At 39.6% G+C, this 23962-nt stretch overlaps 1 protein-coding gene across 1 annotated transcript in view; it reads right to left on the reverse strand.

Annotated features, from left to right (window-relative positions):
- LOC309629542 (collagen alpha-4(VI) chain-like) overlaps positions 1 to 23962 on the reverse strand; it is a 72527-nt gene that overhangs the window by 40475 nt on the left and 8090 nt on the right. Inside the window, 10 exon segments of the mRNA XM_082393621.1 lie at positions 8291 to 8759; positions 8763 to 8845; positions 9206 to 9751; positions 14972 to 15332; positions 15335 to 15615; positions 18509 to 18649; positions 18652 to 18916; positions 18922 to 18960; positions 18964 to 19112; positions 20384 to 20971. Coding sequence (XP_082249747.1) covers positions 8291 to 8759; positions 8763 to 8845; positions 9206 to 9751; positions 14972 to 15332; positions 15335 to 15615; positions 18509 to 18649; positions 18652 to 18916; positions 18922 to 18960; positions 18964 to 19112; positions 20384 to 20971 — 2922 coding nt within the window.

Here is a 23962-nt window from a genome sequence, read left to right on the forward strand (position 1 = left end):
TTCCCTAATATGGGAAAGGAAATAGTTAATCAAGTCCTGGAAGCACAGAGAGTCCCATACAGGATAAACCCAAGGAGAAACACGCCAAGACACATATTAATCAAACTGTCAAAAATTAAATATAAGGAAAACATATTAAAGGCAGCAAGGGAAAAAAAACAAATAACACACAAGGGAATCCCCATAAGGTTAACAGCTGATCTTTCAGCAGAAACTCTGCAAGCCAGAAGGGAGTGGCAGGATATACTTAAAGTGATGACGGAGAAAAACCTACAACCAAGATTACTCTACCCAGCAAGGATCTCATTCAGATGTGATGGAGAAATTAAAACCTTTACAGACAAGCAAAAGCTGAGAGAGTTCAGCACCACCAAACCAGCTTTACAACAAATGCTAAAGGAACTTCTCTAGGCAAGAAACACAAGAGAAGGAAAACACCTACAATAACAAACCCAAAACATTTAAGAAAATGGGAATAGGAACATACATATCGATAATTACGTTGAATGTAAATGGATTAAATGCTCCCACCAAAAGACACAGGCTGGCTGAATGGATACAAAAACAAGACCCATATATATGCTGTCTACAAGAGACCCACTTCAGACCTGGAGACACATACAGACTGAAAGTGAGGGGATGGAAAAAGATATTCCATGCAAATGGAAATCAAAAGAAAGCTGGAGTAGCAATTCTCATATTAGACAAAATAGACTTTAAAATAAAGACTATTACAAGAGACAAAGAAGGACACTATATAATGATCAAGGGATCGATCCAAGAGGAAGGTATAACAATTGTAAATATTTATGCACCCAACATAGGAGCACCTCAATACATAAGGCAAATACTAACAGCCATAAAAGGGGAAGTCGACAGCAACACAATCATAGTAGGGGACTTTAACACCCCACTTTCACCAATGGACAGATCATCCAAAATGAAAATAAATAAGGAAACACAAGCTTTAAGTGATACATTAAACAAGATGGACTTAATTGATATTTATAGGACATTCCACCCAAAAACAACAGAATACACATTTTTCTCAAGTGCTCATGGAACATTCTCCAGGATAGATCACATCTTTGGTCACAAATCAAGCCTTGGTAAATTTAAGAAAATTGAAATCGTATCAAGTATCTTTTCCGACCACAACGCTATAAGACTAGATATCAATTACAGGAAAAGATCTGTAAAAAATGCAAACACATGGAGGCTACACAATACACTACTTAATAATGAAGTGATCACTGAAGAAATCAAAGGGGAAATCAAAAAATACCTAGAAACAAATGACAATGGAGATACGACGACCCAAAACCTATGGGACTCAGCAAAAGCAGTGCTAAGAGGGAACTTTATAGCAATACAAGCCTACCTCAAGAAACAGGAAACATCTCGAATAAACAACCTAACGTTGCAGCTAAAGCAATTAGAGAAAGAAGAACAAAGAAACCCCAAAGCTAGCAGAAGGAAAGAAATTATAAAGATCAGGTCAGAAATAAATGAAAAAGAAATGAAGGAAACAATAGCAAAGATCAATGAAACTAAAAGCTGGTTCTTTGAGAAGATAAACAAAAGTGATAAACCATTTGCCAGACTCATCAAGAGAAAAAGGGAGAAGACTCAAATCAATAGAATTAGAAATGAAAAAGGAGAAGTAACCACTGACACTGCAGAAATACAAAAGATCATGAGAGATTACTACAAGCAACTCTATGCCAATAAAATGGACAACCTGGAAGAAATGGACAGATTCTTAGAAATGCACAAACTGCCGAGACTGAACCAGGAAGAAATAGAAAATATGAACAGACCAATCACAAGCACTGAAATTGAAACTGTGATTAAAAACTTTCCAACAAACAAAAGCACAGGACCAGATGGGTTCACAGGTGAATTCTATCAAACATTTAGAGAAGAGCTAACACCTATCCTTCTCAAACTCTTCCAAAATATTGCAGAGGAAGGAACACTCCCAAACTCATTCTACGAGGCTACCATCACCCTGATACCAAAACCAGACAAAGATGTCACAAAGAAAGAAAATTACAGGCCAATATCACTGATGAACATAGATGCAAAAATCCTCAACAAAATACTAGCAAACAGAATCCAACAGCACATTAAAAGGATCATACACCATGATCAAGTGGGGTTTATCCCAGGAATGCAAAGATTCTTCAACATACGCAAATCAATCAATGTGATACACCATATTAACAAATTGAAGGAGAAAAACCATATGATCATCTCAATAGATGCAGAGAAAGCTTTCAACAAAATTCAACACCCATTTATGATAAAAACCCTGCAGAAAGTAGGCATAGAGGGAACTTTGCTCAACATAATAAAGGCCATATATGACAAACCCACAGCCAACATTGCCCTCAATGGTGAAAAACTGAAACCATTTCCACTAAGATCAGGAACAAGACAAGGTTGCCCACTCTCACCACTATTATTCAACATAGTTTTGGAAGTGTTAGCCACAGCAATCAGAGAAGGCAAAGAAATAAAAGGAATCCAAATCGGAAAAGAAGAAGTAAAGCTGTCAGTATTTGCAGATGACATGATATTATACATAGAGAATCCTAAAGATGCTACCAGAAAACTCCTAGAGCTAATCAATGAATTTGGTAAAGTAGCAGGATACAAAATTAATGCACAGAAATCTCTTGCATTTCTATACACTAATGACGAAAAATCTGAAAGTGAAATTAAGAAAACACTCTCGTTTACCACTGCAACAAAAAGAATAAAATATCTAGGAATAAACCTACTTAAGGAGACAAAAGACCTGTATGCAGAAAATTATAAGACACTGATGAAAGAAATTAAAGATGATACAAATAGATGGAGAGATATACCATGTTCTTGGATTGGAAGAATCAACATTGTGAAAATGACTCTACTACCCAAAGCAATCTACAGATTCAATGCAATCCCTATCAAACTACCACTGGCATTTTTCACAGAACTAGAACAAAAAATTTCACAATTTGTATGGAAACACAGAAGACCCCGAATAGCCAAAGCAATCTTGAGAACGAAAAATGGAGCTGGAGGAATCAGGTTCCCTGACTTCAGACTATATTACAAAGCTTCAGTAATTAAGACAGTTTGGTACTGGCACAAAAACAGAAATATAGATCAATGGGACAGGATAGAAAGCCCAGAGATAAACCCACACACATATGGTCACCTTATCTTTGATAAAGGAGGCAAGAATATACAGTGGAGAAAAGACAGCCTCTTCAATAAGTGGTGCTGGGAAAATTGGACAGATACATGTAAAGGTATGAAATTAGAACACTCCCTGACACCATGCACAAAAATAAACTCAAAATGGATTAAAGACCTAAATGTAAGGCCAGAGACTATCAAACTCTTAGAGGAAAACATAGGCAGAACACTCAATGACATAAATCACAGCAAGATTCTTTTTGACCCAGCTCCCAGAGAAATGGAAATAAGAACACAAATAAACAAATGGGACCTAATGAAACTTAAAAGCTTTTGCACAGCAAAGGAAACCATAAACAAGACCAAAAGACAACAATCAGAATGGGAGAAAATATTTGCAAATGAAGCAACTGACAAAGGATTAATCTCCAAGATTTGCAAGCAGCTCATGCAGCTCAATAACAAAAAAACGAACAACCCAATCCAAAATTGGGCAGAAGACCTAAATAGACATTTCTCCAAAGAAGATATACAGATTGCCAACAGACACATGAAAGAATGCTGAACATCATTAATCATTAGAGAAATGCAAATCAAAACTACAATGAGATATCATCTCACACCGATCAGAATGGCCATCATCAAAAAATCTAGAAAGAATGAATGCTGGAGAGGGTGTGGAGAAAAGGGAACACTCTTGCACAGTTGGTGGGAATGTAAATTGATACAGCCACTATGGAGAACAGTATGGAGGTTCCTTAAAAAACTACAAATAGAACTACCATACGACCCAGCAATCCCACTACTGGGCATATACCCTGAGAAAACCATAGTTCAAAAAGAGTCATGTACCAAAATGTTCATTGCAGCTCTATTTAAAATAGCCAGGACATGGAATCAACCTAAATGTCCATCGACAGATGAATGGATAAAGAAGATGTGGCACATATATACAATGGAATATTACTCAGCCAGAAAAAGAAATGAAATGGAGGTATTTGTAATGAGGTGGATGGAGTTAGAGTCTGTCATACAGAGTGAAGTAAGTCAGAAAGAGAAAAACAAATACAGTATGCTAACACATATATACGGAATCTAAGGAAAAAAAAAAAAAGCCGTGAAGAACCTAGTGGCAAGACAGGAATAAAGACACAGACCTACTAGAGAATGGACTTGAGGATATGGGGAGGGGGTGGGGTGAGATGTGACAGGGTAAGAGAGTGTCATGGACATATATACACTACCAAATGTAAAATAGATAACTAGTGGGAAGCAGCTGCATAGCACAGGGAGATCAGCTCAGTGCTTTGTGACCACCTAGAGGGGTGGGATGGGGAGGGTGGGAGGGAGGGAGATGCAAGAGGGAAGAGAAATGGGAACATATTTTATATGTATAACTGATTCACTTTGTTATAAGGCAGAAGCTAACACACCATTGTAAGGCAATTATACTTCAATAAAGATGTTAAAAAAAAAACAAAAATAAATAAATAAATAAATAAATAAATAAATCTTTATTATAGTAATAAAAAAAAATAGCCAGTTTTTGGCCTATCAAACATACATTGTACATCTGTTTTAATTATTAGAGAAAAGGACACAAAAGTAAAGAACGTCCATATTAAAAATAAAGTTTAAATGCCTCTTTTCCTGAGATGCCAATGCTGGTCCTCCTTTGATGATAAGGCTCCCTTCCCAGGTGCCAAGGCCATGCTGACTTGCTGTTTACTTGCTGGACTGTTCTTTTTTTGAAACCTTGAAGAAATGTAACCCTGACTTGTTTAATATTCTTTGTTCTGACAAGATATAAAACTGTGCTGAAAACCCTAGTTCTCTAAAGCAGTTTCTCAGAGTCATCAGGGAAGTGGGCTTCCAGGCTAGTCCTCGGTTTGACACAAATAAAACTCTTTTCTATTCTTGATTGTTGATTGATTATTTTCATCAACAGGTCTTTGTTATTTAATTTGGGGGATGGCTTGTTACACAGCAAAAGCTAACTGATACATATATACTGTTTCATACCTCTATGCCTCTTCAGGTCCTATTCCTTCTAGCTGAAGTGTCCTTTCCCATCCCCTCCACCCCGACCTGGTTAACTCATACATGTCCTTCAAGTTGCAATTCAAGTGACCCCCTCCCTAAAGTCTCTGTGACTCATGTCCCCAGGTTCTCAAGTTGAGTTATTAAATGCCCCTGCATATCCATTGTTACTTTACTTGAACTTATCTCTCTCTGAACAAACATTCCCTCATAGTAGAGACTATGTCATCTTACTTTCCCAGTGTCTAACACACAAGCTCATTAAATGTTTGCCAAAAGGATGAAGACAAAAATATGAATAAGCCTTGAGTCTCTTTCAACACAAGCTATACTATTTCCTTCTCTCCTGGAATTTTCCTCATCACCCATGCATATATCTTATTTCAGAGCAGCATATTAGAAAAGATCAAGACTGATAATCACTCTCAATTTTTTGTTTCTTCTACCTGAAAATATTTAAGCCCTCCTAGAAGAGAGTAGCTAGAATTGGAAGGCCCATTGATCTTTCAGGCTATACCCAGCCACTCGTAATAAGACCATCCATAAAATTCCACTGAGGAGGTAAAAGTTGATGGTTACAAATGCACCTGGATTAGAATTTGGGTGAAAAACTTTAAATGTAATTTACAACCACAAAAGCGCCGCTATTATTAACTACTTCTGGACAACCAGCATAACTTGGGATTGTCAGGGCAAGCCAGGACATGTAGATATTTTCTCCTTAGATCAGCACACACTGGAGTATTTGGCCCAGAATCAATAAAAAACAAAGCTGCAGGTTTGGGGGGGAGGGGATTTTTGAGGAAAATTAATAAATACTGGAACCTCCACAGGGAAAAGAGTCATAAACGGTGGCTTAAAGTTTCTCAAGGACCTGAGATCCAGGGCTGACCCATGGAGTTTTCAATCCCCTAAATATCACACTCCGTGCTAGCTGGCCAGATATGTTTCTGGAACTGAAAAGACAGAAAATGCTTTCCTCCCTTCCTTCCATATAAAACATTTTGGTTTTGTTTTGACTTTTAAGTCTCCAATTGAAATTCACCATAAGGAGTTTTCACAGATGTAAATCTCATTTCTATATCAGATCTAAATTCAGAAAAAAGGAATTTCTGAGTATGGTATATTATTCCAACATTTCTAATTTACTTTTTCCCCAGGAACATTTTCAGTTGGCTTTATCCGGTAATTCAAGGAGCATTTTCTTTCCCTGTTAATGGAGAGGGTTGAACCTCGCCAGATAACCTCTAAGGTCTGTTTGATTCAGTTTTATGATTCTAGAATTCTAGAATTAATTAGGTTTTAGCCATTATTAAAGTACCAGCTAAGACAGAGTTGAAGATAAATATAAATCCTAATTTACTACATGGTTCAAAATGACCTGAGAAGAGAAGCTCGAATCCTGTATCTCTTGTCTTCCCCAGGATAATCACCAGGTGCATATAAAAAAAATGGAACAAACAAAAAAATAGGACTTTGATTCCTAAAGAATTGAACTGCTTAAGGACATTCAATAATCCATGTTTATTTTAAAAAAATAATTCAACACATGCACGCTTTTCAATTGATTTCTGAATTCACCAAAGGCACTGCAAAGTAGTGATATTCTTTAGGTAGTAGAATCAAAAATATTAATTTCATACTCTAAAAAAACTGGCTCTGGCTTTTGACACCAAACTGCTGGGAAGTTCATACCCTACCTCCATTATTTCCCATCTGTGCTTCTTAACCTCTCTCTTGTTTTTCTCACCTGGAAATTGAGTATCATAATAATAGCATCTGCTTCACATGGGGTTGATGTAGGAATATTGGGCTTTATGGGTTTCATTATATATTCTTCCATATGATTCTATACTATATACTATACTTTATTGTACCATACTATACTTTACTGTGCATTACTATACCATTCTATGGCATTGTATGCTATTCTGTACTATACTATACCATACTATACTATATTATCCTTTTCTATCCTATGCTCTACTTCATTATGCCATACTATACTATACTATACTATACTATACTATACTATACTATACTATACCATACAACCCTCCTACTCAAAGTGACTTGAAGACCAGCAAGATCAGAATCACCTGAGATCTTGTTAGAAATGCAGAATCCCACCCCAACCTACTGAACCAGAAACTGCATTTTCACAAGATCTCCAGGTGATTCAAATGCATGCTAAAGTTGAGAGACCCTGTTGTGCTCTACTATACTGTACCAAAAGGCAATATAGAACAGTATTTAGTACGCAGACTCTAGAACCAGACTGCCTCAAGTTCACATCCCATCTCTGCTATTTACTTGGGCCAAATAACCTTATTTTGCTGTGCCGTGGTTTCCTCATTTGTAAAATAGTATCTATTTATTAATAGGGTTATGTGAAGATGCAATGTTCTAACCTATGGAAGCCCTCAAAACAGGCCCTGCACAAAAAACACCATTTACAATGGAATACTACACAGCCATGAAAATGAATGAAATAATGCCATTTGCAAGCAACATGGATGGACCTAGCGATTATCATACTAAGTGAAGTAAGTCAGAAAGAGAAAGACAAACACCATACAATATCACTTATATGTGGAATCTAAAATATGACATAAATGAACTTATCTACAAAAGAGAAACAGACTCACAGACATAGAGAACAGACTTGTGGTTGCCAAGGGGGAGAGGGTTGGGAGAGGGATGGGCTGGGAGTTTGGGACTAGTAGATGAAAACTAGTATATATAGAATGGATAAACAACAAAGTCCTACTGTGTAGTACAGGGAACTATATTCAATATCCTGTGATAAACCGTAATGGAAAAGAATTTGAGAAGGAATATATACATACATATATATATGTATATAACTGAAACACTTTGCTGTACAGCAAAAATTAACACAATGTTATAAATCAACTATACTTCAATAAAACAAATTTTAAGAAAAAGATTCCCCAGGGCAAGGCTAGAAGGATTAGTTTTATTTTATTAAGAGAGCCAACCGTGTCCCTGACACCTACCATGGGCTTGTAGCTCAAATAATAAGCCCTCTGTCACTCACCTTGTGGAATGCAGACCTGGTAAAGAATTTTCTTCTCCAGGTTTAGCAGGGACTCAAATTTTTCTTCATAGTACACTTTGCTCTGGTCATTAGTGATCTCCAAAAGCTGAGAGTATTTGGCTTCTCCTACCCCAATGGCAAAAACAATTATGTTTCTGTCCCTAAGGGCCTTGGCTGGTATGGCTACATTGTCCCGGGCGACCCCATCGGTGATCACAATCAAATACTGATGGACACTGGGCCTCCCTCCTCTTGAACTACCAAAAAAAGGCAGAGTGAAGTTCAGGGCTTTCCCAGTGTAGGTGCCGTCGTTGATTTGCTTAACGTCCGAGATGGTTCTGTGAATGTCCACATTTGAGGAGTATCGGTTGAGCCTGAATTCTTCCTGGGGGTTTGAGCTGAACTGCAGAAGGCCAATCTGAATTTCATCAGCACTGATATTAGATTGGTTGACCATTCGCTTCATGAATCACTTTATCTTTTCAAAGTCTTTCGGGGAGATGTATTCTGAAGCATCCATCAGGGAGATAATGTCAGCTTTCCTATTTTTACAGGCTGGGGGAAAAAAGAAGCAGAACAGAACATTTACTCAGAGTCTGAAACCAATTAATTACAAATCCCCAGGGAGAGTCTGGGGTGACATCTACACAACATGAAAATATTTTTTAAGGGGGTGAAGAGGAAGTCAAGGAAATAAATTTCTGTGACCCAGCACAAACCAGTCTCAAAATAAGACACAGCTGTATGATAAAGATATAAAATTTGACCGGCTTTGTTCATTCTAGGTCATGGTCACTCTGTGTCCAATACTCACTTTTGGACCAGTGAATCCACACTTCCAGGATGAAGCCTGTTCAAATAGATTAGACAAATATACTTGGGGAGAGAGAGAGAGATTGAAAAAAAAGTTCTTACTCTCCGAGGAGCAAATGCCGTGTACCACTTCTTGTTGGATGGCCTTCAAGGAATCAAAATCATTCACGAAAAACATCCTGTCTTCAGCTATCTCCTGAAGCTCAATAGTATTAGCATCTCTGACTCTAATAGCATAAATGGTGACTCCATCTCCCCTCAACGCTTCCACAATCTCGGCCACCGGGTCCATAGATTTGCCATCAGTGATGATGATGAGATACCAAGGCACGTTGCTGCGAGCAGTGTCTGCAAAGACCTGCATCATGCTACCCAAGGCCTGACCTGTCATGGTGCCACCTCCATTCTGCTGGATGCCATCAATGGCCACCTTCAGTCCCGCCACGGTGGCATGCTGGCTGAGGGTAAACTGACTACTGATTTCGTCTGAGTACTGAAAGACTCCAAACTGTACTCTGTCGAGCCCGATATGGAACATCTTTATCACCTCATTCATGAACACCTTCATTTCGAGAAAATCGTCTTGGTGGATGCTGTCAGATCCATCAATAAGGAAGTAAATGCCTACCTTCTCGATATACACACAGCCTAGGTAGGAAGAAGAAGCAGCAAGCCCCCAGAACAGCGTGTGAGATGGTGCGTAGCAAGGCTGTGGATCCCGATTCCCACACCCCCTCAGCCCTCATTGCTCCCTTTCTTCTGACAGCACCTGAGACTCTGCCTATGGGTGTTCTTGGGCCAGGAGCACGGTCAGCCCACACACTAGGCAGGCCAGGGAGTGAGTCAGAGCAGCCAGCAGCCCGTGATTGACAGGGGTAATACCCTAGCGCCCTCGACCTTTGGGTGGGACAACTCTGAGGAGAGCTCAACACAGTCTCCCTGAGTCCCCTGCAGAGCCGAGCCCCAGGTGCCTCCAGCGATAGCATGCTCACTAGCTCAGCCTGTAAAGGCTGCCTCCTATTCCTCTCCCCTCCCCACACCCCAACAGTGTCCCCTGTGCTCAGCTCCCAGATAAATGATTTGCTTCTATATCCTCGTCTCAGAGTCTGTTTCTGATGAACACCATTTAAGACATGAGGTAAACATTGCTTCTCAAATGTGGAAGTTGAGAACAAGCTGAAAGTAAAATATCAGAGCATATTTGAAGCTGTGGATTGTCTCAGCATCCAATATTCCTGCTTCCCATGCAAGTTATACTTTTTAAATACACAGACGAGAGTACACTTTATGAAGTTTAATCTAATTAATTAAAATTAATATAAAACTTCCTGGTTTTTTTATTGAAGTATAGTTGATTTACAATGTTGTGTTAATTTCTGCTGTACAGCAAAGTGATTCAGTTATACATATATATATATATATATTCTTTTTCAGATTCTTTTCCATTATGATTTGTCACAGGATATCAAATATAGTTCCCTGTGCTATAGAGTAGGACCTTGTTGTTTACCCATTCTATATATACTGGTTGTCATTTGCTAATCCCAAACTCCCAATCCTTCCCTCCCCTTCCCCCTCCCCCCCTTGGCAACCACAAGTCTGTTCTCTATACCTGTGAGTTTGTAAAACTTTCTGTTTTAAATGAGCCTTACTTAAATGAATCACTTTGTGTTAAGGCCTAGACCCCAAAAGGCAAAATGGCTCTGCATTGAGATCCTGTCTCCACCACTTACTAGCATGCTTGCCTCACTGCATCTCAATTTACCAGTCTGTCAAACAAGAATCTTAACACCTACTCAGTAAGCTTATTGTAAGGGTTAAATAAGATCATGGAAACCCAGCAGAGATGACTATTAAAAATTCACAGTTAAGATCACCCAGTGTAGGGACTTCCCTGGAGGTCCAGTGGTTAAGACTCTGAGCTTCCAGTGCAGGAGACACGGGTTCAATCCCTGGTCAGGGAACTAAGATCCCATGTGCCGTGTGGTACGGCCAAATAATTTTAAAAAAATCACCCAGTGTTTTATTTTTGTCATGTAGCAGATTCCTCAAAAAGAATGAGACATAATTTTCTCCTCAATCCTTTCAGCCTTGTGTTGTTAATCTCTGAATTCCCTTGACCCTGGGAAGAATCAAAAGCCTTTTCATGGTTCCTGGCCAAAAGGGAAGTGGTCTGACTCATGGGAGCTGGGCTCCCTTACTCAGGACATCATTTGGGAGGACCTTGGTCTAAGAAATAAGCGAGACATCCTTATACTAAAAAAGTATTTGTTGTTTATCTGAATCAAATTCAAATTTAACTGGGCATCATGTATTTTATCTGACAACCCCACCCTGGAGGGGTAGGCATAGGAAGGGTTGTGGCTTGGAAGTGTTTGCTGAGTGCTTGGAGAATGGAAGAGAAATTATGGAAAGAGAAGGCAGAAACCAGAACCTTGCTGGAACCAGAACCCACTGGTAACAGGTGGATGACTGGCCTGGGTCTGAAAAAAGGACCACCGTGCAGGGAGGGGCATCTCTGTAGCCAGCCCCATGCAGCAGTGGCCCAAAGAGGCTCCGCTGCAGCTCAGGACTTTTGCACTGTCCACAGGAGCCAAGGGCCTTGAGTTCAGCCTGGCAGTACACATTCTTGCCAAGCTTGGCAGACAGAAATTTTGGAGGAAAGAATATTTTTGACAGTCAGATGCTACTATGAATGCACATGTATTACATACACAAACCGCTTAGCAGAGGGTCTGATGCATAGCAGATAACCAATAAGTGGCAGATATTATGATCATTATGATCACCCAGGGAAGAATTCTGGTGAAATTGTCCCAAATTCTAAGCTACCCTCACCCCCAAACACCCTGGACTTTGGGCTGATTTTCTTTTCTTTTTTTTTTTTTTAAACATCTTTATTGAAGTATAATTTCCTTACAATGGTGTGTTAGCTTCTGCTTTATAACAAAGTGAATCAGTTATACATATACAATATGTTCCCATTTCTCCTCCCTCTTGCATCTCCCTCCCTCCCACCCTCCCCATCCCACCCCTCTAGGTGGTCACAAAGCACCGAGCTGATCTCCCTGTGCTATGCGGTTGCTTCCCACTAGCTATCTATTTTACATTTGGTAGTGTATATATGTCCATGACACTCTCTTACCCTGTCACATCTCACCCCACCCCCTCCCCATATCCTCAAGTCCATTCTCTGGTAGGTCTGTGTCTTTATTCCCGTCTTGCCACTAGGTTCTTCATGGCCTTTTTTTTTTTTTTTTCCTTAGATTCCGTATATATGTGTTAGCATACTGTATTTGTTTTTCTCTTTCTGACTTACTTCACTCTGTATGACAGACTCTAACTCCATCCACCTCATTACAAATACCTCCATTTCATTTCTTTTTATGGCTGAGTAATATTCCATTGTATATATGTGCCACATCTTCTTTATCCATTCATCTGTCGATGGACATTTAGGTTGCTTCCATGTCCTGGCTATTGTAAATAGAGCTGCAATGAATATTTTGGTACATGACTCTTTTTGACCTATGGTTTTCTCAGGGTATATGCCCAGTAGTGGGATTGCTGGGTCGTATGGTAGTTCTATTTGTAGTTTTTTAAGGAACCTCCATACTGTTCTCCATAGTGGCTGTATCAATTTACATTCCCACCAACAGTGCAAGAGTGTTCCCTTTCCTCCACACCCTCTCCAGCATTTATTGTTTCTAGATTTTTTGATGATGGCCATTCTGACCGGTGTGAGATGATATCTCATTGTAGTTTTGATTTGCATTTCTCTAATGATTAATGATGTTGAGCATTCTTTCATGTGTCTGTAGGCCATCTGTATATCTTCTTTGGAGAAATGTCTATTTAGGTCTTCTGCCCATTTTTGGATTGGGTTGTTCGTTTTTTTGTTATTGAGCTGCATGAGCTGCTTGTAAATCTTGGAGATTAATCCTTTGTCAGTTGCTTCATTTGCAAATATTTTCTCCCATTCTGAGGGTTGTCTTTTGGTCTTGTTTATGGTTTCCTTTGCTGTGCAAAAGCTTTTAAGTTTCATTAGGTCCCTGGGCTGATTTTCTTGATTCCAAGTTTCTTTTTAGCTGTTACGTAATCTGGGAAATAAATCAACTCTCAACTCTTTATACTGTTTGTGAATCAGAAGGAGGGAAAAGAAGGCATCTCTCTCTTTTCTATAGAATATAGGCAGGGGGTGCCCAAACCAGTGAAATTCATATTTAACGGTTTTGATCCTCATTCCCCAAATAGAGAAAGGGACTAAAAAAATACAGGCCAAGGAGAAAGACAGGAATTTATTTAGATATTTGAAATCTCTAAACCTCAGCACAAATAATCAAGAAAATACAAGATCATTTAGTGATTGTCTCAAAAAAAAAAAAAAAAAGCTCAGTGATTTTCCCCTGAATATATAATCACAGCCTTGAATTCTTAAGTTAATTATCTACATTTCACATTGCCACCTTCGTTCTATAATTGTGATTTGAATCTGAGAAACACTAACATGGACAAGAGTAGAGAGACAAACAGACAGACAGACACAAAGATATTTATAACAACCTAGAAGTGGCAAATTTGGGATTTAAAATTCAGGCAGTTTGAGTGCAGGGAACCGTATTCAATACCTTGTAATAACCTATAAGGGAAAAGAATCTGAAAAAGAATATATATATACACGTATATATATATATATATATATACGTGTATATATATATATGTATGAATCACTTTGCTGTACACCTGAAATTAACACAACGTTGTAAATCAACTATACTTTAATTAAAAAATAAAGAAAAAAGAAAAAAATTCAGACGCATATACTTGACTGCTGTGTTTCTTTTGGTGTTTCTTTTAAACTGCACATACAGGAGGAGCTCACCTAACCAGCCTCTCCTTAAGTGGCTCACCAGATAACTGACGTTCTCCCTTCCCTCTGGAAGAATACTTCTGGAGAAGTGTTGCTCCCACAATACAATGACGAGGCCCCCCAGTTGAACACTCCACACTTCTGCTTCACTCAGTGGAAGATTAGGCCCACCGAGAGTGATGTGGGTGTGTCCCCAGCCTATTTACGGCTGATTTGTTATTATAATTACACAGCAAATCAAACACTGTGAAAATCAATAGGATATGAGTGGTAATTAAAGGGGTTTATCACATATATGAAAACCACGTTAACTGCTTAGGAAAGACCCAATAAAGGCAAGTTGTTTTCAAAGAAATTATTGGTGTACTAGATAGCACCCACAAAAGATTGCGTTTTTGAGATCATAAAAATCAATAAGGATTTCTGTACTCAGATTATTTCCAAAGTGGTTAAGTTCTCCTCCCACATGAAAGAAACTGAAACTGGAAATTATAGAAAATACACTATCAGATGATTAATGAAGAAAATACGTAGAACTCCAATCAGCAGGGCTTATATTCAAAGAAGCCTTGGCCCTACACAAAAGATTGGCAAATTAATGTTCATTTATTATGTTTTAAGCTGAAATTTTTAAATTCAAGAATTTAAAAATTGTGTCTTTTTAGCAATGATCTCCTGCTTTTAAGTGACTTAACATTTGATCAATCCATACTCAGATCCCTACGGCTTCTACTGTAAATATACATGTATTTTCATCCAATTCTTGTTAAAAGGAATGAGGGGTAAGACAGGAAGAGGCAGAAATGTCCACTTTTCACTTCATGTTCTGTACTGTTTGGCATCAAGATAAAATAAAGATTTTATAAGTTTTGTTTCTGTTTTGTAACGAATTGACTCCATAATCTTTTCTTGGATGGGGGGTAGAGGAGTTGGGTGAGTGGAGCAAAAGCAAAGATTAAAAAAAAAAAAAATCAAATTTTTGGAAAAGGTGCTCCTACCTTCTTGTAGGGCAGAGCTCATCCCAGACACAGAAGCCCTTTTGCCCGAAATCTCAGGACAGAGCTGGTTCTTAATCTTGCTTCCCACAACACTGAGTTGCAAAAAAGATTCCAGGGGTATGACATGCTTCCAAGGAGGATATGATGCTATCTTTTCCAGGTTCATGCTGTCCAAGGCAAGTTGGGTACCCACTGCGTAGACAGTCACCCCAATTCTGCAGAGGAGGGAAGCCGGTCTGGACACATTGTCCTGGGAGAAGCCTTCCATGATGACCACGCCTACCTGCTGCACACCTTGCTGGAACAGACTGTCCTTCTCCTGAATGAAAACCTCATTCCTTAGGAAATCCAAAGCAGCACCAGGAAGCAGCAGGAAGTCTTGGTCCTTCCTCCTCTTCTTCTGTAGGTTAATTTGTCCAGAAGCTCCAAGATCTTGGCTGGATTCTGAAATGTATCCAGAGAAAACTCAAGTCGTGGTTCCTCACTGTAAAAGACCAAGCCAATTCGTACAACATCTGGATGAATACTTAGAGAGCTGATGGTGGTCTTTAAGAAATTGACAACATGTTGGAAATTCGATTGCTGAGCCCTGCTAAATTCCTCAATGAGGAACACCAAGTCAGCTGGGATAGCAGTTGGACACGCTATAAAAAAAACAAAAACAGAAAGAAGGGCTTTAGCATGAGAACAGAGGAATAAAGACAACAGTCCTTTTGTATACAAAAGTTGTATTATGCTATATTTTTATATACTATAATAATATATTTAGTATTACAAATTGTAATAATATATATTGTACTAACTTATATTCATGCTCATTAAAATTTAGTGGAAGCCTTTATGACCATCATTTGGCATGATGGTCAAAGAACATCATAGGGTTCAAAATTTTTCAAGTGAAAGTGTGCTCACATCACTTGTCAAATATGTAAATATATGAATATACACAAGAAAGGGCCTTAAGATCATTTTTCAATTCATCTAAGTCCATTAGGAGCATCTGAATCTTCCTTGACTAGTTTTTTCTTCATTTTTCTGGTTTCAGGAAACCCTGGGTCAAATTCTCTTTTCTAGGCCTGAAACCTTTTTGATTTAATAATTGTTCCTCTTTTGGTAAAAGATGGAAATAACAAATGGTGACTATTGTGCACCTTTCTCTGATAAATTTCATGTCATTTTTAACAGAGGCAACAGGAAATATTGCAAGTTCCTACGAAAAATCTTTGTCCAAAAATTGCACCAAATGGCTGCTTCATTTTGCTATGAAAGAACCATTCCTTTAACCTGTCTCACACAGAGGTTAATGGAGTTCTGACTGCATAAACTCCCTTCTGAGATCACTCCAGACCCCTCCTACCCAATTTAAGGCAGGGCCTGAAGTAGGGAAATCCACAGTGTCTGCATAACAAAAAGGTCCAAATCTACTTTGACATATGAAAATACAAATCTCCTTAGCAGAGAGCCAAAACCACATAAGCAGAGGACTGAATCCAATGTGTAGACAACTGGATACTGTGAAACAAAGTTTAGAGAAGAGACTATAGGGGTGACAGAATAACGCTTTGACTTATCTTTGGTCTCCTGATGTCCTGAAATTTTCCATTTGGTCCTTTTTTTATAAAGAATCAAAAATCAATCCTAGATTTAAAAAGAGGATGTTACCCCTGATTTTTCTAAGTCTGAAATGCCTTCTCTAGAAACTTCAAGCACCTTTGACTTCTCCCTTCTTTCACCTGCTGGTGCCAAGTGCTATCTTTCTCCTGTCCAGGTGTCTCCAAGATTCATCCTGTTTCCTCATCATCAGAGCCACCATCAGGATTTACCCAGTCATCCTCCCTGTGTGGACAGATGACAGCTCAGCCTTAAGCAAGCTGTGGATGAGTCTTATGGAATCCATCCTGCCCACTGAAGGCTTTCTTAAAGGCCACTTTGGTGGTGTCATTTTTCCTGCTTAAAAGCCTATAGTCACTTCCCAGTGCCTTTGGGACCCGGTAATCAGGGTCCATCTTCCCTGATCCAATCTCATCCCTCACTCTTTTAACCTCCACCCCATTCCCAATTGGCTCCCTTTTTTCACTTTCTTACCCTTCGTCCAGCCCATTCCCACTTCCACACCCTCACTCATGCTATTCCCCTTACCAAGAGTGTCCTCCTCCTTTCTCCCTATATATTAAAATCATACCCATTATTGAGGGGCCAAAAAAGTTCTTCCTGGGTCAGGTTCTCCACTACACCCTCCTTTTGCTCTATTTCTACTTAATGTAGGGTTCATAGGTACTTCTTTTTTCCTTATTATCTCTGCCTGGATTTTCCTCTTCTTGTCTCACATGTTGCCTCTAAAATCCCAAGGACTCTCAAGCTCTAGATGTTGAGAGGTCTGGGCAGAGCTATGATAGTTCAGAGAAAGGAGGGATTGATCACTTCTACTTGTGGGGATGCTCCAGCAAGAAGGTAACTTAAGAGCTGAAGGATAAAGTTTTGACTGTGGGCATTTTAGGCTGATGGTATAGTTTGTCCAAGAGCAGAGACAGAGGTGGAAAAGTATGACAGATACACAGCAAATGGTGAATAGTTCAGCTTGGCTCATGGTTAGAATGTATAAAGGGACTTAGCAGGAAATAAGGCTCAGTTGTTCTCAACGAACAGTGGAACACAACCCCATGGGACATTAGGAAATATATGGTGGTGTTTTGAATTGTGATAAGATTCAGGGATGCTACTGGAAGGGACCAGGGATGTTAAGCCCTCAACAATGTACAGGACAATCCTACATTATGAATTCTATCACCCAAAATGCCATTAGCCTCTCCCTTGAGCATCTTAAATGCGAACCCTAAGGAAGGACTTTATTTGATCTCTGAGGAGAAGACTGAATGCTCCTTCTTCTGGAAAAGGCATATAGTAACTTAGATTATTATTCAGAAATATTCACTCCCTACACCTCACTTCCATGAGAGGAACATACTTTCTTACTGCACTAATGACGACATAGCCATATGACTTGCTTTTGCCAATGGAATGTTGGCAGATGATAAAGCAGAGGTTTGAAAAATGCTTTTGCAACTGGATTTTCTCTCTTACACCTCTGTAATTACCATGGAAAGGATATGCCCAGACTAGCCTAATGATCCCAGTAGGAAGGTGACATCTAAGGAGCAGAAGCAAAAGTAGATGAGCCAACCCTCAGCCAAATCCCAAATCTGTGAATAAGCCCAGGCAAGATCAGCAAAGCCCAATGAAGTTGAGCCCAATGAATATCAGCTGACCCCCAGCAGATCTGTGAAAATAAATGATTCTTTTCAGCCACCAACTTTTTGGATGGCTTGTTATGCAGCATCCTTGTGACCATAGTTAACTAATACAAGGTATGTGCCTGAGGCAAACCCATGCCTCCTCCTCTTCCCCATCCAGTGGTGCTACTGTCCTAGAACTGAGGAACCTAGAATGCCCCCTTCTCTGTTCTTTCCCCAGACTTTCTTGTTATGCTGAGAACCTCCTCCCACACAGTGGCTCAAACACCTAGGGACCAAACCTTACCTTCTATAGGCTCCATCTTGGCTTCGTTCTTCATCTCAAGCTGCCCAGTTCCTTGGATCACCCCACTCACATCCTGCATCACCTGTCTGACCCTGTCTTGTCCTTGCATCTCATATACAAGGGATGGGGTGCCCATCCCTGTAGTTCTCTCTTGTCAGAGTCTTGAACACCCACAGACATGACTTTCATGCCTTTCTCCCTCAATGTCTCTGCAGCCTCATGGACCTCATCCTCAGATTTGTCTGAGGTAATGACCACTGCATACTGGGGAATGCCCTGGAGAAACCGGCTTCCCGCTGCCTCCTGGAAGAAAGTCTGATAAAGGTATCGTAGAGCTTTGCCTGTCCTCCTGGAGCCTCCCCGAAGTACAAAGTGTTCATGGATGTGAGTCATCATCTCATCCTGGGTTTGTAAGTGTTGAACAAAAATTCAGTGTGACCTTGACCACCGTATCAAGCCAGCCCAATCTGGTACTTGTCTCTGCAAACATCCAGCATGCCAACCACTCTGGAGATGAAAGTCTGCATCCACTGGAAACTGGTCCATGATGTGTTCTGTGAGGTGTCAGTGAGAAAGACCACATCTGCATAATGCTGGGCAGAATCTGGAATTAGAGAAGGGTTGTGGGGGGGAGTACATCAAATCAAGATCTCTTGAAAATTGAATACAAGGATGGTTTTCTGTGGGGAATATAAGAGGGAGAGGTGCTATATATGTAACGCTGCACATACTGTACTTTCATCTCCTCTGTGTAAAACTCTATCACAAGGCTCTCTCCCTCCCATACCTTGCTGCCTGTGTTGTCTGCTTTTCTAGACTAAAGTATCTTTCAATTATTCTTCTTCTTTATTAAATACATTGTTTATAAAATTATTGAATTTAACTATAGGATAAAGGATGTTTTGAATTCACAAAAGAAACAAGTTTAATTATCAATTATGTTACTCATATCTGTAACTTGCATTGAAGTAAGGCTATTTTTTAAAACATTACAGTGTATTTTTCACTACATATATAACATTTTATAGTTTTGTTTTAATACAAGAAACCATAATAAACTATAAGCAATAGGTCCAAATCTCACCACTAGATAAACCCTGGAATCACCCTTTCTAGGTGGTCTCACCTTCAAATTCCATCAACAGGGTGTAGGATACTATAAAGCATTTTAGTTTTTGCTTTTCTGGAAAAGCAAAAATGGTGTTTCATTGTTGTTTTAATTTGTATCAGTACAATTGTTGTTCTCAATTCTTACTTACTGGCCATGGCCAAAAATGCTTATTGCATCTAATTTACATTTAAATGTTTTAAAATATGCTTATTGGATAGGGCTATATATTACATGCAACTCTCGGGATATGAGATAATTTCAGTCATGTATACACGTATGATAATTAAACTTTAATAACTTAATCTTCAAAAAAAATTATTCTTCTTCAACCAATGGAGGAAGCAAGGGAAGTTAACATATACTGAGCAGTTACTTTGTGCTAAAGACATTTATACATTTGTATCTATTTTAATCCTCATAAACCATCCTACTAAGCAAGTATTATTATCTTTGTTGCACAGATGAGGAAACTGAAGTGTACAAGTGAAGCTGCTGGCCCATGCTCACACAACTAGGAAGTGGCAAAGGCAGGATTTAAGAAAATAGGTCTTTTGGACTCCAAAACCCAGGCTGTTTCCTCTGAAGAGCATGGTAGGATGTTCTTTTCCACCTATGACAACTCCATTCATCCTTCAAGCCCCAGCTCATCCAGGAAGTCTCCCCAGGTTCTCCGGTGATGACCTCCCACTACACTCAGTGTTTCTTCACTCCCATTGGAATTAGGCGTCCTTGTTGGAATGTTGGGTTTTGACAGGACTTCTTACCTTTGATCTTGCCCTCCATGGCCAAGCACAGAGTCTGGAGAATGCTTCCTGAGAAATCCTGCAGGATGTTGAAGTTTTCAGCATTGAAGAGAAACTTCTCCAATGGCTCACTGGCTATTGTTTTCAACTCCTGGACATTCTGGACGTTGACCCCTACCACGTACACCACAACCCCATCTTCTTTCAACCTGTCAGCTGCCTCCTGGACTTCATCATTTGACTCCCCATCTGTCACCAGGATAACTACCTGGGGAACCCCATCCTTAGCCTGGCTGCCAGCTGCCTCAGTCAAGTAGTTGGTCCTGACAAACTCCAGGGCACTCCCTGTGTTTGTGCCTCCTGTATGGTAGGGCACGTTCCGGGTATGCTCCAGGACCACACTCTTCAGAGGGTGGTGGTTCAGCCGAAAGGCTGGGTAGATGTTGTCATTATACTGTGCGAGTCCCACTCGGATCTGGTCACTGCTGATGTCCAGCCCCAAGATGACAGGGTGAAGGAAGTTCTTCACTTTCTGGAAGTTCTGGGGTCCTATGCTGGTTGAGCTGTCTACTAGGAAGACAATGTCAGCCAGGACTGCTTCTCTGCAAGCTGCAAGAGAGGACAAAAGGGGTGGGGTCTGCGGGTCTTCACTCAAAATGCTTAGAACCAATGGAGCTGAACGGTGCACAAAAAGGGAGAGCAATGCCAGGCAGCCTATAGGCAGTGGTCCTCAGACACCCTAAATGACACTGTGCTCAAAGAAGTGACAACATCCCTTGTGCCCCTCCTTCCCTCCACTCATCATGTTCTGAGGTTTCTGTCCTGCCTCCATCTTGAAATTCACTTGGACAATCCCTTGAATCTCATTAAGGAGAAAAGCACTTGTGTAAATGCTTCTCAGCATGCTGAGAAAGGGGCTGTCCTCTTTCCAGTGGGAATAAACCTTGTCTCTAGGAGTGTGCCAGCCCCAACTGGTCAGAAAGCTGAATACAGCCTGTATTCCACAACACATCTCATAGCCACTCCACCACCTAGGAGCCCTGTGACCTACTTATAACTCACCTCTTTGAGACTTGATTTTCTTCTCTGCAGCACTGACATTTTTATACCAGCCCTCATACTCTCACAGGGTTGTTTTGAGGATAAAAGAGGATAAGCTCCTATATTAGACAATGTCAATGCTCTACCCAGGTCCTTTTGGATTTCTTTTTTTTTTTAATTTATTTTATTGAAATATAGTTGACTTACAATGCTGTGTTAATTACTGCTGTACAGCAAAGTGATTCATTTATACATATATATGTTCTTTTTCATATTCTTTTCTTTTTTTAAGTATATTTTCCCTTTTTAAAAAAATCTATCTATTTATTTATTTATTTATTTATTTATTATTTTGGCTTCTCCAGGTCCCAGTTGTGGCATGCGAGATCTCTAGTTGTGACATGCAGACTTTTAGTTGTAGCATGGATGTGGGATCCAGCTCCCCAACCAAGGATTGAACCCGAACCCCTGCATTAGGAGCATGGAGTCCCACCCACTGGACCACCAGGAAAATCCCCATAATCTTTTCCATTATGGCTTATCACAGGATATTGAATATAGTTCCCTGTGCTATACAGTAGGACCTTGTTGTTTATCCATTCTATATATAACACTTTACATCTGCTAATCCCAAACTCCCAATCCATCCCTTCCCTCTTGGCAACCACAAGTCTGTTCTCTATATCTGTGATTCTGTTTCTGTTGCACAGATAAGTTCATTTGTGTCATATTTTAGATTCCACATATAAATGATATCATTTGGTATGTGTCTTTGTCTGGCTTATGTCACTTAGCATGATAATCTCTAGGTCCATCCATGTTGTTGCAAATGGCATTATTTCATTCTTTTTTATGGCTGAGTAGTATTGTATAGGTGTACCACATCTTCTTTATCCATTTTTCTATCAATGGACATTTAGGTTGCTTCCATGTCTTGGCTACTGTAAACAGTGCTGCTATGAACAAAGTGGTGTATGTATCTTGGATTTCTTTTTACCATTTCTGTACACTGCTCTGTGGAGGACTTCTCTTCAGCTATTGGAGTTGTTTATCCCACAATATATGAAGGTCGAACCCCTTGCCTTGGGTCAAGACAACCCTGTGGCATAACTTACACTCCTGAGTTCTCCTGTGAGATTAAGCTAGAATTACCCTCTGTGACAGTTTTGCCTGAGATCACATCCTTCCTTCCTTTCCTCTCCTTCTCTGTCCTGCATCCTCCACATCCTTACTAACCTCCTTTGGGAGCTCTTCCATAATAAATAATATGTATCCAAATCCTTGTCTCAGGCTCTGTTTCTAAAGCACACAATCTAAGACATTTGCTCTATCGGAATGGATCTGCCCTAAAAGACCTGGGATCAAGTTCTAGCTCTGCCATCCAGTTTTGTTACCTTTAGCCTCAATTTCCTCACACACAAAAAGCAAATAATGATACTAATTGTGTTATATATCTATGTAAAAACAAATACTAATTGCCTTATGTATCATACATATCCCTATGTGTCTAACAAAAAATTGCCTTACGTATCTATCAGTCAGCAAGGTAAACAAGCTTTGAAAACGATGTAACACCAAGCAAATGGTAGTTATTATTACTATGTATATAAAACTTCTCTGTAAACCTTGAAGCAGGAAACAAAAGTAAGGTATATAATTTGGCAAAACAAATACAATACTCCCACCACATTCTGTGGTATCAAATGGGTCAAAAGTTTTAGCACTTCTTCCAGTTGACCTCCCTTATGTAGAAATACCAAAATAATGAGCAAGTAATGAAGGCTCTATCCTTTTGTGGGTTTTGATGGGACGCACAAGCAATCTTCTCTTTCTCTGCTCAAACATCTGTGCTTTCTTATAGTTTAGTAGTTAATTTATAAAGAATTTCCCTAAGTTTATGCCCCATCACCACCAACAGATGGACAAAGTTGATGACAGGTATATCATCACAGGTAATGACCCTAATGCTTCTGGGCACCTCCGATGGGCTAAGTGCTGTGATAAGCACTTTATTTGCATAAATTTCTTTAATGCTTTCAACAACTCTCTGAGGCAGGTACTGTCATCTCAGGAAGAAAATTTAAATTCAGAGAAATAAAGTAACTGTTCAAGATGGCCCAGAAAGTAGAGATTTGGGATTTGAACCCAGATCTTCCTTTTCCCTCAATTCACCCTCTTAACCAGCACATTATACCAACACACTGGCAGCAAAATAAGCAAGCTTCCTGGGGGAATCTACTGGCCCTCTCCCCTCCTCTGTCCCCATCCAGGCAATACGGGTAAGTTAATCTAGGAATAATAATATCATTCTAGGAACAACTATTTTTTCCTTCAAAAACAAACATACACTATGTCTGTATATAGAACCCTCATAAGGCCCACAGGATATAAAAATAGTTGAGAAATCTTTGGTCAACAATTGGAGAGGAGCATAAAGTGTAGTTGGTTTAGTGAAATTCTAATATTAAAGTTAAACATGCACAATATCTAGAGAAAACTTGAATTCAAAAAGATACATGCACCCCAATGTTCATAGCAGCACTATTTACAATAGTCAAG

Source organism: Balaenoptera borealis, assembly GCF_965194805.1.
Source record: "Balaenoptera borealis genome assembly, chromosome: 5".
In the NCBI taxonomy this organism is placed as follows: Eukaryota; Metazoa; Chordata; class Mammalia; order Artiodactyla; family Balaenopteridae; genus Balaenoptera; species Balaenoptera borealis.